This window comes from Eschrichtius robustus, chromosome 1 (genome assembly GCF_028021215.1).
Source record: "Eschrichtius robustus isolate mEscRob2 chromosome 1, mEscRob2.pri, whole genome shotgun sequence".
In the NCBI taxonomy this organism is placed as follows: domain Eukaryota; kingdom Metazoa; phylum Chordata; class Mammalia; order Artiodactyla; family Eschrichtiidae; genus Eschrichtius; species Eschrichtius robustus.
In genome coordinates this window covers 90,894,343-90,912,124 of record NC_090824.1, presented here as the reverse complement: position 1 = coordinate 90,912,124, position 17,782 = coordinate 90,894,343, and the positions used below count along the sequence as shown (strand labels likewise).

The following is a 17,782-nucleotide window of genomic DNA, read 5'->3' as shown; positions in this document are numbered from 1 at the left end:
TGTGGATGGGGTCAGGTCTTAGGAGATTCAATCTGGGCAGCTCTGCCCAAGCTTCCCTTTCTAAGTGAGAGAGGTACAGGGATCAGAGCAGTCACTCAAGGGTGACTTCCAGAGTCTCCACCTCAGCTGTTCACAGCCTTGAAAGTGGTGTTAATGGGCTTTCTGGGGGAGGGCAAATGGTTCCAAGTTCAAACAAATGGTGGAACTTTTATTAAAGTTCAGCTAGTTTCTTCATTTCACGACTTCTCAGAGTCTCTAATGTGAGAATACACTTTAGGTTCTCTCCAAGAAGGAGATGGAACAGGAAGGGCACTACTCTCTTCTCCACCCACAGTTACCCAGATATGGACACGAATTCTCAAATACTAGGACTGGAAGGGACTCCTGAGGTCAAGCAGTCCCAGCTCCATCATTTTATAGATAAGAAGACTGAGGCTAAGAGAGGAAAAGAAATTTGCCCAGGGTCACACTGCTAACCAGTGGCCTGGCTGAGATTCAGCAGGTGGCATTCTCTTTCCCTAACATTTATTCTCTCAGTCCCCGTGGTGAACCCATGAGGCACTCTTGGGGAGCCCTCACTCTCCTAACGTGGAAGTGGGTTGCAGCATGCCTGTCCATAGCACTGAGACCGTGAGCACGGCCCTCAGGTGCTAAAGGAGTCAGAGACAAGCAGGGCTGTGAAGGGCCTTTTCCTGAAGGGTTTCTTCAAGTAGCCTTTGGAAGGAGCTGGGGACACAGCCTTAGGCTGTAAGGCATTGCAGGCCATCTCTCACACCGGACTTTGCCTTGCTGCAGGCTGGAGAAGTCAAGCCAAGTCCGCACAGTGTCCAGCAGCAATTTATTCTTTAAAGGGAGCCGGTTCCGATACAGGTAAATAGTGACAGTAAGTAACCGTTATGGACCTTTTTTCAGACCCTTCTCTGGAGAAGGGTGGCCCAGTGGTCCTTATCCTGAGAACAAAGACACTGGGAACCTCCAGAGAAGTGTGAGGTTTCCATCCGATTCTCCTGTCTCCTAACCCTTTGACCGTTTCTTTCCTTCCCTGCAGCTGTTTGCCTGTAGGGGTTAAAATGTGTGTCTTCTCCTGCCCTTACGAAAGCAGCAAAATAAGAACTGTAAGAGTGATTCCTTTCATTTCTATCTAAAGATTTCATTTTTTTTGCAATATTTTTGGAACACACTGGACAATGAGGAATCATTCCTAAATGCGGATGGAAGATCCCAAAGACCGCAGAGATAGAGAGCTGTCAGGATGCCTTAGAGCTCTTTACCCCAGCAAGCAAGCCCTACTCAGTGGCCTAAACATTGGGAAGGGGTAGGCCAAAGAGGCCACTTCCCAATTCAGCCCAAGTATCTGAGATCTTACAGAGGAGCTCAGTCCTGGAACACTGTCTCATTTCTTGCTGCTTGTTTTACTTATACTACTTATAGTGGCCGAGTTGCAAAGGAAGTAATGGAGTCCAGTGCCAAGATCAAACGGGAGCCACCAGAAATACACAGGTAGGCACCAGGGGCTTACCCCCAAATCAGGTCCAGCTCAGATCTCAGAATCTTAAAAGAGCCAGCAGTTTGAGTACTGTGAAGATTCTGGCCATGATGGCTTCCAAACAGGGCAGCAGGGTGAAGAGACCCATCTCAGCCAAAGGCTTGGGAACAGGATGACCCTGGTTCCCTGAGCCCTGATGGAGAATGAGGGAAGGTGGGCTAATGCAGACAGTACATCAGACCCAGGAGCCACCTTCCTGGGTCATTCTCTGCCATCATCCCAAGTCCTGAAATTGGTTCATAGACCTTGGAGGACATGCCCAAGCAGCAAGATTTCATTGGCTCTGTCAACAGTCCATTCAGGAAGCCAGTCACACTAGGTCTGAAATAGTTTCAGGATCCATGCTTTATGTGTAACTGTAAATCATGCACGTCCAGGAGGCCATCTCCTAAAACCTGATAAGACTGAGGGACAATATGATTGGCCAAGAGGTTTGGGGTTTGCCAACCAGCCTGACCTCTGGGAATGGGAGCATTACCACCTGCCTTCACACGGAGCCCCCTGCAACCAGCAGCCTCTGTGGGAAGTCAGGGGAGGTTGCATATCAGTCTTAGGCACATTTTTAGGAGCACCGCATACCCTGGGGCTCTACTCTCTGACAATCCTGCCCAGGGACCAGTGGCACCATTGCCACACTAAAGAAAGGTTCGGGTGGGTCTGGGATATCAGGAGGTTGACAAGTTTGAAGTAGTGTCTCTGACTGGGATCCAGGGACTAAAGGCAGAAAGCAGGTATTAAAGATTTTTAAAAACAAAACAAAACTTAACACAGCCAGGCAATTCTCAGGCAATTCTAGTAACCAGTCCTCAACTCTGAGTCCTGACCACATCTGTCAGTGCACTAAGTCAACAGTGTTCTTTTTTTCTTTAACCTCAGAGCAGGGATGGTCCCCAGCCGCAGCTGTCCCTCCATAACCCATGGCCCAAGGCTGAGCAGCGTCCCCAGGACCCGGAGAAGAGCTGTTCACATCTCCATCATGGAAGGTGAGCATGAGCTCTGGAGATGACCTGGGGTTCCACCAAGTTGTCACCTGGACCAGTTCCTCGCAGGGACCTTGAAAAGAAGTGAATTTGCACTAGAGACAGCAGCAAGTTTCTCCAACGGTAGGGAGAATGTTTCATCCGGTCAATGGGAACACCAGCTGGGTGTCAGGTGAAGGGTAACCCCATCCAGCCCTGATGAGCTGTGGTCCAGGAGGGGTTTGTAGGTCTGAGAGTATTAGACTAAACCTTTGGGAGAGAACTTTGTATGTGGAAGCTACCAGGTTCCATGCAGTTCTGAAACTGATTTCCATCAGAGGCTTTCCCTTGTGTTCCAGATCTGATAACCAGTTTCCACAGCTTAAAGGATCAGGGTGGCTGAGGCAGTTAACCAAGAAATGAAAACTCTTGGTTCTGAAGCATTCCAGTAGCTGCCACTACCTTCTACTTCAGTTGTAGAAATCTGTCCTCTTGCTATCTGAATTCTTTAACATTGTCTCAGGAAATCCAATATGCCCCTTCTCTATCTACCGTTCCCTCGCTCTGGAGGAGGTGGAGGTGGGAAGAGAGACAAAGTCTGTGTATTTTCACTGAACGAGATGACCCAGTAGCTGGGGTTGATACCTCTCCAGTCTCTGGGCAGTTTATACTGTTAGGAGACTCTGGGAAGATTGCCCTCCAGCTGTTGTCACTGACCCAGCTTGCCCCACGGGCTTGATACAGGTATAAAGTTGAGTGCTTTCCTTCCTAAAGACAACATTTTGTTTGTTTGTTTTGTTGGGGTTTTTAAAATTTTTTATTTATTTATTTTTGGCAGCGTTGGGTCTTTGTTGCTGCGCGCAGGCTTTCTCTAGTTGTGGCGAGTGGGGGCTACTCTTCGTTGTGGTGCGTGGGCTTCTCATTGCGGTGGCTTCTCTTGTGGAGCACGGGCTCTAGGCGCGTGGGCTCAGTAGTTGTGGTGCATGGGCTTAGCTACTTAGCGGCATGTGGGATCTTAGTTCCCTGACCAGGGATCGAACCCATGTCCCCTGCATTGGCAGGCGGATTCTTAACCACTGCGCCACCAGGGAAGTCCCCTGAAGACAACGTTTTGTAGGACCTCAGAAGATCTCAAGCAGCAGTACACAGCAGTAGGACTGCTTCAAACGTGTCCCTGTCCTGGAAGCTGGGGAGGGAAGGTCCTCTGCCCTTTCTGTGGGAATGTTGCTTGTTAATGAAAATGAAGAATTGCTTAGGTTAGGAAGGACATTGCTCTGCTGCTCCTCTGGGAGGATCTCTGGTTTGTGTTTAGGATCTTACAATGTGTCACTGACTCTGCATCACCTGAGTATGGTGTAAAACTACAAACAGTCTAGGGGTTGAGAACCCTGGCTGGGCAACCACCATCAAAGGCCTTATTTATGTGAGTACCTTAGTTGCTCCATTTGTAAAACTCCATGGGTTTCGAGGAAGCTGATGTACGTGCAAGTACTTTAAAGAGATGAAAGCATTTACTGGGCAGGCAGCAAGCACAATGCAAAGAGCGCTGGTCAGGAAGTCAAGGATAAGGTCAAAATAGGAGCTCTGCCACACATTTTCTGGGCAGGTTGCTTAACCTCTATGAGCCTGTTGCCCCCACTGTAGAAAGGGGGGTGGTAGGGGAGGGTGCCTTGGAAACTCCCAAGTATAATCGCTATGCAAGGTATGGAATTATTGAGGTCTGGCCGTCAGACACAGCCCCCTGGTTTTCCCTCCTATCTTAGGCTGAGCGGGAGAATTGAGCCCAGCTCTCTTATTTTGGGGTGTGCATCTCAGGAAAGTGGACTGTCTTCTCCTCTTTTGAGGAAACATAACTTTCTCCCCTCTCTGTGGCCCTTGTTCCCATACGTCCTGAGGCTGAAGCCACCAGGTTCATCCCAAGGCTCTTGCAGAAAGTCGGGACAGCTGTCATCCCAGAGAAACGGCCACCTCCTGGGGGAAGCTGGCCCTAATGCAGGTATCACATAGGAGAGCAGCCTCAGGCATTGCTGCTCCCCAGCATATGGAAGAATGTCCAGTAAAACCAGCATTCCCAGAAGAGGGAAGACTGAGGCCATCCATGTGGGGATATAACTCATTTGGAGTAGCTGCCAAGCAGGGTTAGCAAAACAACTCAGAGGTGGGGAGAACCATCCTCAAGCTCCCCCAAGACAAGCTGTGAGGCTGCCTCAGTTCCCAACCAGCTCTGGCTGCCTTCAGCCTCCTCCCAGAACCTGTCTTCTCCCATTGTAGCAGCAGTAGGCTCCTCAACATCCAAAACTGTCACCCATGCTTACAAAACGCCAGGGGAGGGTGCAGTGGGGAGAGGCCGCTGAGAAAGCTATTAGAGCAGAGACCCCACCCCCACCCCAGGGCCAGGGCACGGCCTCAAAAGCTTAGGCTCAGAACTTCACACCTGGCAGAATATAACACAGCAGGCCTCCACGTGCTACTCCCCAAGCCAAAGTGCTCCTTACACCCCATGCCCAGTGGTGCCTATAGACAAGCACAGTCTTCATCCCCGGTCATGGCCCTCGAGGCCCATTAGGCTCAGAAGGCCGCGGGTAGAAGCTCAGAACTGCCCTGGCAGGGATGAAACTCACAGGCAGAATGTAATTCAGGGTGAGGAGAGGCAGGTGGACATCTGATTTGGATGTGAAAAAAAATACAAGATTTTAGCAGTTGAGTGGCTCTATCAGTGCAGGGATCATCAAGCCTGGGGAAATATAGAATGGATTATTTCAGGAGGTGAGAGTTCAGCTGCATCATCTCTCAAGAGGGGGTTTTGCCTTTAAAGCACCTAACACGGCTGGCCCTCACTGTCCACCCCAACCAGGCAGTGAAGGGTGAGAGGGACGCGATGGGGACCTCAGAGGAAGGACACAACCATCAAAACTCCCAGGAAGTTATGGACATTTGAAATTGGTTCACGCTCCATCAGGGATTGTCTTTCCTATAGGCCATACGGCACATAAGTTAATATCACAGAAACCATATGCCTTTTCCAGGGGAAAGCTATGTTTGCTATCTCCAAAAACAGTGGGGAAAACTGCGAAAACATTAACGTAACGTTACAGTTTGAATGAAACCATGTAATCTCAATGAACTGAGACCCTTAAAAAGAAGACTGCATTGGTTGGCCCTGCCCTCTGCTCTCGGGGATGCCAAGATAACACATGTTATTAGCACAGGCCTGACCCAGAGAGGACGCTCAGGTATGTCAGTTCCTTTCATCCATTGTGCCCCATGCGGCAGCCAGACAAATAGCGCAGATCCCAGTGGAGGAGGGGACGCAGGCCATTTCCAGCCCCAGAGCCACCGCCTCACACTTCAGAGCCACCCAACCCAAAGCCATTTTCTTTGTAGCTTCACATCCTGGATTTTCTGGGACAGTCCCGATTTCCCCTACTCTCTGGGATTATTCCCTGCCCTCTCTGTTCCTCACCCTCTGAGAGGTCTGGGGCCCTTATACGAGCCTCAGGGAAACAGCTACTGGCTGGGAAAGCATTACCTTTTATAGCTCTAAGTCCTTCTGACTGAATCCAGTCCCCTGATAACGCTGGCCTCTCAGAGCTGCTCTTTCCCTGCAGCTCAGTCTGCTCTGAGACTCTCAGAGCCAACCTTTTCTCTCCAGCATGGGAGGCACTGCGAAAGGGCTGTCATGGCGTGAGATCAGCTGGTTTCCCATCCTTTCCCTCTGTACCTTCCCTGCCTGGCTGGTTCCCATGAAGAGATCAGCTGGTTTCCACTGAAGAAGTACCTGCCTTCCTGGGCCACCATGGGGAAGAGTCTGATTAAGATTCACACCAGAGTCCGAGTTCAGCTCCGGTTGACTAATCACTGCCTTCGGCCCCTGAGTGTGCGCATCCTGAGGATGGGGCCCCGGCTCCAGGGTAGGCTCCTGACCACTGTGCCCCCCCGCCCACTGGGAGCCACATCTGGGCAGGGCGATCAGCTGGAGCACCTCCAAGGTAAAAAGACACCCTCTGTTTTGCTGTGCCACTCACCCAGATCCCACCCACGGCACCCACCCCATCCATCCCCGAATAACAGGTTTGAGGCGAGTGGTGGTTTCTAGTGAAACCTGAAATTCTGTACAGGACTAACCTAGCATAGGAATAACCTTAACTTTACAGGTGAGGTCTGTTGGGGGAACAGAAGACTAACATTTACTGAGTAATTTTGTTTGTCAGGCTCTCTACTTAGAAATACATATGTAGCCATTATCTTGTTTACTGAGAGCACCAACAACTCACTATAATGTGGCTTCTGGTGTCCCTCTGATTTGCTCTTTCTGATGTCACAGCCTTTGCCTCTCACCTTCCCCAGTAAGCTTAGGGCTGAATTGTAGGCCAGGCTATGATTGCACTAAGTGGCTTCCGGCAGCTATGCTGGTCATACACTGGAAGATCTGGCAGTCAGAGCTGTCCTTGTGAGGGGACAGCCCTTGAAAGGGTGTGAGGTGCCCTGTGCAACGGGGCTGAGGTTCCAGAGAACAGGGAGCCAGAAGAGTACTTGGGAAAGGAGCTGAACCAGCAACATGTAAGATCAGAGCCTGGAAAGGTTTCTTTTATCAGAAACCCATTTCACACTCCCAGGTACGTGTTTCTCATGCTACACACATGCAAATGGGGGAAGAAGGGAGGAACACTGGGGAAAACAGAGAGCAGAGGAACATCAAAGGCTCCGGAACAAGGGACAGGCTCTTAATTTCACCTTATTTCACAACAGTTTCTTGGGCAACTGGGACCTAAGTCTAAGGCAGGTGCAGGCTGTTGACTTAATTCATCCTGGCCTGTTGTTCCACTCCCCGGAATCCAACTGCATGATCATTAGCACCATGGAATAGAAAGAGGCTTGGATTCTACCCTTGTCTTTGCCAGTAACAACCAACGAGACATGACTGTAACCTCTTGCCCTCACCACTTCATGAAGTTGTTTAAAGATAAAATGGAAGTGCTTTAAAAAGTTTAAAACATTATACAAATTTAAGTATTTTATAGCATAGGGACAAAGGAAATACAGCCAGGACAGTGCAGCTTCTGAAAGCAGGAGCTGAGAGCTGTGGCTAATATACTAATGGTGAGGTGGTGGGGAGCAGAGGCAGATAGCAGGGGGCTGCTATCTCCCCTGCCCATGCCAGCCACTCATTTGTAACCCAGGGTTCATTCCTATGGAGAATCTTTTACTGTGTGTATGCCGAGACGGGCTACAGCAAGCTGGGCAGGCAGGCGGCCTGGCTGCAACTGGCTACCTACCAAGGAAGCCAAGGAAGATGAGATACACTACTTCTGAAATGTTACTGGCACCTTTTAAAAGAGACCTTGGGGCTTTTGAAGCCAGCCCAGAACCAGAAAACTCCGTAATCGGCCCTGGTTAGGTCTTACCTTTACTAGCTGGGTATCCAGCTATCTGGGGCAGTCAGGGTCGATTTCAGAGCAACAGAAGGGGACAAGCTTCTCTTGATGTGGACCACAAAAGCAGGGAAAGCCACTCTGGAACCACCAATATGGCCAGGAGTAGAAAATACAGACACTGAACTTGAAACAAGAAGCCATTTCCTTGGGAGCACTATGACATGGGCCACACTTGGTGACTCTGAGCTCTGACATTCTCTGGCCTGGGTGGCTGCTGTTTGGTTGAGGGGAGTAACCAGCTCCTGTTCTTCCCTACTAGAGCTTTGGGCCCTGGAAAGAAAGAGATGTTCCATCTAAGAAAGTAAAGAGATAATGAGTAGTTTTAGGGGCAGAAGACCCTTTCTCCTAACTAATGTAAGAGAATTTCCCACTGATCCAACAAGATCGTCTCAGAGACCACTCTCTACTCTGGAGCAGCTAAAGCAAGGGGAGCTGTCAGCCTGTTCTGGACCCGGCTCAGTCTAAGGTCAAAAGAGAGGGAGAGCACTTAGGAAGAGCAGATCAGGTTTTTACCTCCCACAGAGTCAGGACAGCTAGAATTGGGAGGCTGAGGAGACTGACAGCAACTGCAGAAATCCAAAAGATGAGCTCATGAGCTCAAGGAGCTGTGTGCCGGGTTGTTAGGAGGACACTCGGCTCCAGAATCTGTATTTGATGAGGCCCAGCTGGGCAAAACACAGTCTCCTCCACATTCCTGCCTCTCAAGGCCCTCGGCTCCCTGAACCATGACCCCGGCTCTGGTTGGGTCAGGGATAGTCTGCGATTCTCTTTCAAATTGGGCTAAAGCCAGGCCCAGGACACCAAAGGCAGGAAAGGCAGAATCTTTAACCAATATGGCCAAAACTATAAGCAAAAAGAAAGAAACTTTCAACCAATGCCACTCTAGTTCCTGCTGCTTCTCTTGTCCTATTCTTGATACATCAAAACAGAGTGCAGTGGCCATTGCTGCTGGTCACGTGGGGCGTGCAAAGCGGCTTCCTAAGATTTTAGTGACCAGATAAAGCAGGATGGGTGCTGCCTCCGCCTGACAGCGAAGTGGGTGCCGGCACACAGAAGGCCTGCTCATTTTCCTTTTGCCTTTCCAGGCCTCGAGTCCCTACGGGACAGTGCCCACTCCACCCCGGTGCGTTCCTCCTCCCACGGGGACACTTTCCTGCCTCACGTGAGAAGCAGCCGGGCAGACAGCAATGAGCGAGTCGCCGTGATCGCGGACGAGGCCTACAGCCCTGCAGACAGCGTGCTGCCCACCCCTGTGGCCGAGCACAGCCTGGAGCTGATGCTGCTTTCCCGGCAGATCAATGGGGCCACCTGCAGCATTGAGGAGGAGAAGGAGTCTGAGGCCAGCACCCCGACTGCTGCAGAGATGGAGGCCCTTGGGGGAGAGCTGAGGGCCCTGTGTCAGGGGCACGGCAGGCCAGAGGAGGAACAGGTGAATAAGTTTGTTTTAAGTGTCCTCCGTTTGCTCCTTGTGACCATGGGACTCCTCTTTGTTTTGCTCCTCCTCCTGATCATCCTTACTGAGTCTGACCTTGACATTGCCTTTTTCCGCGATATCCGCCAGACCCCCGAGTTTGAACAATTCCACTATCAATACTTTTGTCCCCTCAGGCGATGGTTTGCCTGCAAAATCCGCTCAGTGGTGAGCCTGCTCACTGACACCTGAGAAGGCAGGAATCCTCCCAATAACTAGCCAGGTGGACCAAGGAGCCCGGCTACCCATTCCCAGCAATGGGACCCATCGCGGAACCATCGGCACATGTACCAAGTCCTCCTCTCATGACTCAAAGTCCACAGCCTAGGAGGGTCGTTTCCCAGAAGAAGAAAGGGATAGGCTCATGCCTTGTCTAAACTAACTGGGAAAACTCATTTCCTTCAGAGGTTCTTTCAAGAAAGGCTCGGCGACTCTGTTTCTCATCCTCCCAATTTGCAGGATAAAATTTTTGGTTTTGAATTGTGATTTTTCATAGATGTGTATTATTTTGAAAATATCAAAAATAATTTATTTTATTATTACTGATTCTCGCAGTAGTGTCACCTAGTAGATGGGACACTAGTTGGAGACTAGAGAGCTGTTGTCTTCTGTATTCTGCAGGAGCTTTCCTACTCAGTTCCAGTACTCATCACTGCAGCCTCAGCAGGGCAGGCCAGGGGTCTGGACAATGGGGACTGTCTAGGTTTTCTTCCCAGACAGAGCTTTTAAAAAAAAGTAAACATCCGTGTAGAATGATTAAATGGAAAGTTGCTTCTTATGACGGTCTGAGTTGGATTTTCTTTTCCTTTTATTTCTTTCAAATCTGAGCAGAGTGGGCATCTGAAGGGACCACCACTACAGCAGCAGCAGCAGCAGGGGTGGGGTAAGTCTGTCCGCTTAGACTAGATCCTAGTGGGCATCACCATGAGTTTTGTATAATGAACTTAGACTTCTGTGGCGTTTTTTTCTGAAGAACCTCAAGACTTTTATAGTGCTCCAGAAGCATTAGGTGAATTAGTGGTGCCAGGGATAGAACTGTCAGAAATGCAGGACCAAGTGTAGTTAACAGAGCTAAGGTACCTGAGAGACTGTTGAGATCACAGAGCAGTACTTATTTTGTACAACACCCTCCCCCCCCCAAAAAGAATATTTCAATTTACATTTTAACAACAAAATGTTATTTTCTTATCAATTCATATTTTGTTTTTACTTTATGGATTAAGAAAAATAGAGCCTGACGCACTTAAACGATACAAGGAAGAAACTGATCCTGAGAATGAAAAGCTTCAGAAAATAGAATTCCAAGATCAACAAACAGCCTGGGAAGGGACCAGGAAAAGAATCTCTTTAAATAGGAGTTCTAAGAGATGCCTACAAAAGAAGGTGAATGTGGCAGAGACCAAGACTTAGGTGTAGAAATACTGCCCCCTAGCGTCATCCTCTGCACTGGGAAAATGAAAGTTGTAGGAAAGCACTTGCCATCCTTGCCGAGGGGAGCCGTGGAAGCATGCAGAAGCGCAGCATGTGGAGGGTGAGTGTGGGGTCCGAGGCCCGAGCTCTGCAACTCTTACAACCACTCACACACAAGATCTTGTTTTCATCTCAGGGAGAGATTTCTAAGTCATCTGGGGCCTGAGGACTTATGTAAGGACAGTCAGTGGACATATTCCTGGGACCCACATTAACAGTGGAGCAGCTACTGACACCCTATGATGCTGGGCAGCCCCAAATGCAGAAGAAAATGAGTCACGTGTAGATCTGCTTTCCCCTAGTTTGTCCTCTGAGACGGCAGAACCATGTCCACATATAGAATATAATAGCCATGGAATAAACGGAGTTTTTCCTTTTTTAAGGTTGGGGGTGGTGCTGTGTTTCGAAATTTTAATTGCCCTTTTATCTAGACCAGGGGTCGGCAAACTTCTTCTGTAAAGTGCCAGATAGATAGTAAATATTTTTTTATTTAGGTTTTGTGGGCCATACTCTTTGGCAACTACGCAACTCTGCCATCTTAGCACAAAACAGCCATAGGTAATACATAAACAAAGGAGCAAAGCTGTGTTCCAATAACATTTTTATTTATAAAAACAGACAGTGAGCTGAATTTAGCCCACAGGCTATAATTTGCCAACCCCGATCTAGACAATAAAACTGCTCCTTACCAGTGTGTAAGCGGAAAGAGGGTCAGCTCTGCTCCAATTCCTGACATGTGTTAAAGATCCGGGATCATTTCCCAGTAGAGGCACTGGGGTTGCTTGTTTAAAGGGTGCTCGAACAACCAACCAGCAAAGAGATGTCTGATGCCAAGATGAGCAAGATCAAGCGCTGGAATGCTAAAACGCAGCCAGAATCTAAGCATGGAGGAGGGCCTGTCTGATCATTTCCATACCAGCAACAATTTGGGCAGAATTACAAACATCTAATTTCAAAGTGACAAGACAAAAACAGAGGGAGATCCTAGTAAAGATCAGGGATCGCTTAGAACCAACTAGCCACTGCCACTTGTCATCTACACAGGAAAGGCTTTATTAGCACAGGATTGGAGTAAAAAGTAGACTCAGAGAAGAAAAGGCTGTCAGGAAATAGGGGGCTGGTTTTAACCTGGATATCTACTGTCTTATGCAACATAGCAGATTACCTTTTAGTGTAGTGTTCCTACCTCAGTCTGTAGAATATGGTGTTTCTATGCAGTGAGTGATAGCCTCGACTCTGACCTTTCATATTCACATTAAAGACAGATGCAGTATTCCATATCCTGGTACGTACTTGTGTCTAGAGTTCTAACAGTACAATAGTCCATACCACTTCCTACAGCTGGATTTTGCTCTCTGAACAGAGACTTTTGGGTTATTTTTTTCCAGGGCTTATCCCACAAAATACAGATAGAAAAATTTCCTTCAATTTGCTTTTCAAATAGTGCTTGAATAACAAACTTCCTTTGCTGGTGACTAGTCTTTTTTGGTATCTCCCCGTCATTAAAAATTGTTCAAGTTTTTAACCTGATTTTACTGTGTTCCACTATGTCTCCTATTTTCTCTCAAAATTAGTTTTGATCTCATTGTAGAAAAAGCAGTGGTTTCCACAGCTTCATCTATCAGAGGAAATAAAACCCTTACTAAAGAATAGTGTACTGCATCTTTAAGCAGTAGAAGGTAAACTACCTGCAAATGTGAATTTCTTAGTTTCATTAAAAAAATATATAGTTGTTAACCTTTTGTGTGCCAAAAATTCTAAGTTACATTTTCCTTCAAAGCAATGTACTTTTTTCTACATATGCAGTATGTAGTTAGCATAAAATCATTGGTGCCATGAAAATTATTTTTAAACGTAAATAAATATTTAAATATCATAGAAGAGTGGACTCTTTTTTTTAACTTACAGCCTATCTCACTTTCTCCTCCTTAAAATTAACAACACATAGATAAAAGGATAATAAAAGGATACCAGTGGGATTTACACAGCTGACTGCTGTCTGCGACTGGAATTATTTAAAATAATCATTTTGTTTATAGCCATCTATTATCCTTGTTCTTCCCCCAAAAATAAATACTATTAAGAACTTAGAAGCTGTAAGTGTGGAATAATTTTGGAGATGAATTGGACCACGTTTTTCTGATGAGGAAAACCAAGAAATGATTTTCCCAAGGTTACACACAGTCTCAGAGCCCAAAGGAGAATCTAGATGGTCCAGCTTCTGCACCAGTGTTCATAAGCCTGGAGTAAGAGAGAGAACAGCAAACACTTCCTACGAAGGGAACAGAATGATATCACCACTACAATTACAAACCTCATATTTACAACTTAACAACATACATTCCTTTAACACTATCTCATCTAATTCTGTAACCATCACTCTGTGGCTATGGACTGGTAATGGTCTTCTAAATTCCATGAGGATAAAAGGTGAGACTAGGGTCCACTGTACTAGCTTATTATCTAATCTTCCTATTTTCAGTTCTACCTGCCCTCCAACCCTCCATTCTGCCACTAGATCATCTTCCTAAAGCACCGATCAGGTTATGTCACTTACTTCCAAATTTTAAGAGGTTCCTATTACCTTTAAAATGATATCCAGGGACCTCCCTGGTGGCGCAGTGGTTAAGAATCCACCTGCCAATGCAGGGGACACAGGTTCAAGCCCTGGTCTGGGAAGATCCCAAATGCCGCTGAGCAACTAAGCCCGTGCACCACAACTACTGAGCCTGCGCTCTAGAGCCCGCGTGCCACAACTACTGAAGCCCGTGTGCCTAGAGCCAGTGCTCCACAACAAGAGAAGCCACTGCAATGAGAAGCCCGTGCACCACAACAAAGAGTAGCCCCTGCTCGCTGCAACTAGAGAAAGCCCATATGCAGCAATGAAGACCCAATGCAGCCAAAAATAAATTAATAAAAAAATAAAATGATATCCAGTGCCCTGTCCCCAGGGAAGTTGTTTTTTTTTTAAATGACAGGAGTCTCTGCTTAAAGTGATCTGAAGAGTAAAAAAGCGTGAGAACCACTGGATGCGAGTGGTTTCCCATGATCCTACAGACTTAGAGCTACAGCCCTTTTTTTAAAAAATAAATTTACTTATTTATTTATTTATTTTAAGCCTGGTGGTGCACAGGCTTCTCATTACAGTGGCTTCTCTTGTTGTGGAGCACAGGCTCTAGGCACGCGGGCTTCAGTAGTCATGGCACATGGGCTCAGTAGTTGTGGCTCATGGGCTCTAGAACGCAGGCTCAGTAGTGGTGGCACCCTGGCTTAGTTGCTCCGCGGCACGTGGGAGCTTCCCTGACCAGGGCTCCAACCCGGGTCTCCAGCATTGGCAGGCGGATTCTTAACCACTGTGCCACCAGGGAAGTCCCTATAGCCCTTCTTTGGATAACTAATGACGACTCAGCTATGCACACATCCTTTCAAGGCCCCTGCTTAGGGTGCCTCAACCACAACCAAGCCCCTCTGCACCTGAACACACTTCTGGTTTTAGCTCATGAACAGGCTTCCTCTACACTCCCCTACAACATGCTGATGGAGTGGAGTAAAATGCGCAAAAGATATTTTTAAAACATTTCCTTTTGCACAGCTTCCATTTTAGGAAAACATACATTAAGATGTTTTACTCCTTGCTCTGTGTAACTGTGCTAAATATTATCTTCCTCACAAAATTCCACCTTTTCATTTGAAAAGTCAAACATTTACAGCCACATGAACCAGAATTATGGGTCTATGCTGTCTTAAAACTAAAACTCATTACTGGCCATCAACTCTGTACTAACAAGGAAAAACAAAAGTACTAAATCAGAAGGGACAGCCTAACAAACGAGATGCCTAAGTTTTTGGAATCTGAAGACAGAGTGCATATACTTCTTCCTCTCAAGTTTGATACAGAAGGCACATGTTTCTGCCCTCATCCTCTTCTCATGTACTGTACACTGGCTGAAAGTATTTAAACCTTTGTATCCACAGCCCTAAAGCTCTCTGCTTTCCTGGAGAACTACCTTTGCAAAGTCTTCTCTGTGGAAAGGTTAACTCAAAGGACAGAATACTAAAATGGGTCTTAAGCAATTCAGATTCTATCAGTTCCTAATCATTTGCAGTCTCTCTTAGTCTGACCAAGTCTCCATCCACCCCAAATGAGATCATCCCCTTCCTCCTTAATGTCACATTAAAAAAGGTCAGGCATCTCAAAGAAAATAACTACAGGAGAATTCAGAGCTTACATGCTTATGAGATGTTATAAAGGCCAGCTAACAAAAAAGGTTTATCCGGAAGGGAGAGAGCAATCATAATACACACATAATTACAGAAGCCACACAGCTTTAAGCGACTCTCTGGGAGAAGTGCCCTTCACAACAGAATACAGTTTAAGGATGTCCTAAGGGAGGCAACTGTCCTTTACGTGCTTTCTAGATTTAAACAACTGCTTCTTTATAGAGCTTACCACCAAGAAACAAGTCCCCCACTCACTCTCCTACTCTCCTTCCTGTACCGCCTCAAGAAGACAGAACTCTGTTAAGTAGAATGAGATATAAATAGCACAGCTTATGAAGCTACAGTGGCAAAAGAAACCAGGAAAGTGAGAAACATCAAGAATTTGCTAACATTTAGTGCAGAAGCCAGGCAATTAGCACCAAGTATACCACCAAGTATTCAAAGCTTAAATGATAGTACTAATTTGATTGCGAGTAGTTTTCAACATCTTAAAAGAACAACTCCCACAGAACTAGCCACTCTAGAACCTGTAAAATTAAGTGGCGTGGAAAAGGGAAAGGGAGCCTAAAGGTTTCATTTACTATTTCCAGGACAGTTTAAATATACCTCAACCTCACATAACCTTACTTTTTGCATTTCATAAATTAATATTTCCACCTTGCTTATCAATTCCTGTATTCATATCACCAAGAAAACAGAGAAATCCTATTCCTTCTAAACACCCACAACCTATTAATAAACTAAGCCTCACAACTTATTTAGACTTTAATTACAGAGAAGGAAATTACTTAAGAAAAAAATGTTCAAGGAAATGATACATGTCACTTTATTTCTGTGATATACAATTATGAAAAGATAATATTTCCTCTTAGAAATCAAACATATTGCTGAAGCTATTTACAACAGGCTTTCAGTAGTAGTTTGGCAATGAAGAACAATGGAAAAAGTTGGATAGGTAAGGTCACACAGTAATATTAGTCACTGATTTAGTAATATCCAACAACAGACACATTCAAATTGCCATAGCTTCTGAAAAAAAAATTTTATGAAGAAATTCCAAAAATGGTATTTCATAACACTTCCCCAGGTTATTGACTCTCCTCTGGAGAGTTTAAAGACAGGGACAGATAAGGCTGTCTGTGACTTTCTAAGTCAGGAGCTTTTACTTCTTTAACCATGACCCACAGTACCACAGTAATAAAGAAATACATTTTACGGCAGAATATACGTATGCATGTATACCTACAAATATGTATGCATATGGAACTAAGTTTCACAAAAGAATACTTACTCTAATTATGTTTGCTATTCTTTACTATTTCTCTCCTTTTCATTTTTGTAAACACTGTTCATGGCCACTTAACTGATTTCACGTGAACAGCTACAAACCACAGTCTGGGAAACACTGGTCTGAAGGTAATCTCATACTGGATTACAGCAATCAGGTAGATCCAAATCCTGTGCCTACAAGCCCTGGGATTCCTTGGCTGTGTCTCAAGAGCCATGTAGAGGAGCGGGAGGGAAAGGGTCAACACACACAGACACAGGCCCTGCCCAAGTGAACCAAAGCTGCTCAGCAATTTCTTGGGATTTCATGTAAGATTTAATTTAGAGGCAAGGGGGAAAAAAGGTGCTCAGTTTAAAAACTCAAAAGTTTCAAAATCACTGAGTTAGATGACCTTTCAGGACCCCTTCCAGTGTATGAGTCTAGAAATAAATATTTACTGCAAACTATAAAAAAAACCCACAAATCTATATATCACTATAGAATCAAAACCACAAAAACAACCAAAATACTGATCACTCAAAGCTTTATAATTTATGTTAGAATTTCTCAACATTCTGCCTGATTAAAAGTGCTGAAGGCATCACAGTCTCCCCTTTAACTCCCTCGCCATCCTATAGAAACAACCTCCAAGGCTTCTCTCTTACTAAAAGTACCTTCTGCTCACAGTTCTTATTAACAAAGCAATTTTGTATTTGCTAAAAATAGAACATATTACCAAGCAAACAGACTAAGCCACGTGAATTACTGGGCTCCTTAGACACTGATTAATTTGAACAAATCGGTGTTGTCAAACCAAAAACTCCGCAACTTTCTTAATTCATAAAAACATGTATCCTCCCACTGGAGTTACCTCCAGCCAAAATATACCGAGTTGGGTGCATAGCGTTGATGGAACACACAGAGGCAAGGCATTCTCCACCAAGAAAAGAGTGCACCCACTTTCCTCTCTCATGAAAGATTTCCACTCGCCGTGGATGGGCCATGCTGCCGACTATGATACAGTCTTCTTGTTTAGGGTCCCACACAGCTTGGAACCTGGTCAGCCATCTCCCAGTAATGGTGTTGTGCCTAGTGAAAAAAAATGATTTTTTTAAAGGACAGTAGTGTTAAATAACTCCAGGTAGCATGGGCAGAGGGTAAAGATGGCATTGCTCCTAAATGCTGATATTCTCTGCCAAGTTTCTTTTCATTAAGTTACTGCGTCACCAACAACCTAATCTCATCCTTCATGCAAGACTGAAACTCAGGACAGAGATGATGTATTCTGCATTTTTGAATCTCCAGTGCTGGGTATAGTGGTTTGTGCTCAGTGGATGGTCACTAAATGTCTATTGAAATGGCACCTTTTTTGTTCACTATTTACTAGCTCAATGGACTCCCCTCCTTTTTTTT

At 46.0% G+C, this 17,782-nt stretch overlaps 2 protein-coding genes across 6 annotated transcripts in view; one reads left to right on the top strand and one right to left on the bottom strand.

Moving 5' to 3' along the window:
- The window catches only part of FRMD5 (FERM domain containing 5), a 351,302-nt gene extending 340,985 nt beyond the window's left edge, over positions 1-10,317 (top strand). For 2 of the 4 annotated variants that reach the window (XM_068535716.1, XM_068535707.1), the window contains exons 11-14: positions 796-870; positions 1,432-1,500; positions 2,423-2,529; positions 9,026-9,848. In XM_068535716.1, coding sequence (XP_068391817.1) covers positions 796-870; positions 1,432-1,500; positions 2,423-2,529; positions 9,026-9,603 — 829 coding nt within the window. In that variant the 3' untranslated portion in view covers positions 9,604-9,848. Of the gene's footprint in view, positions 1-795; positions 871-1,431; positions 1,501-2,422; positions 2,530-9,025; positions 9,849-10,242 lie in introns of those variants that run through there. The other 2 variants (XM_068535723.1, XM_068535734.1) reach the window with 2 other exon arrangements.
- Positions 10,318-15,904: 5,587 nt separating this feature from the next.
- WDR76 (WD repeat domain 76) overlaps positions 15,905-17,782 on the bottom strand; it is a 75,147-nt gene continuing 73,269 nt past the window's right edge. For both annotated transcript variants that reach the window (XM_068550684.1, XM_068550694.1), the window contains exon 13: positions 15,905-17,458. In XM_068550684.1, coding sequence (XP_068406785.1) covers positions 17,203-17,458 — 256 coding nt within the window. In that variant the 3' untranslated portion in view covers positions 15,905-17,202. The remainder of the gene's footprint in view (positions 17,459-17,782) is intronic.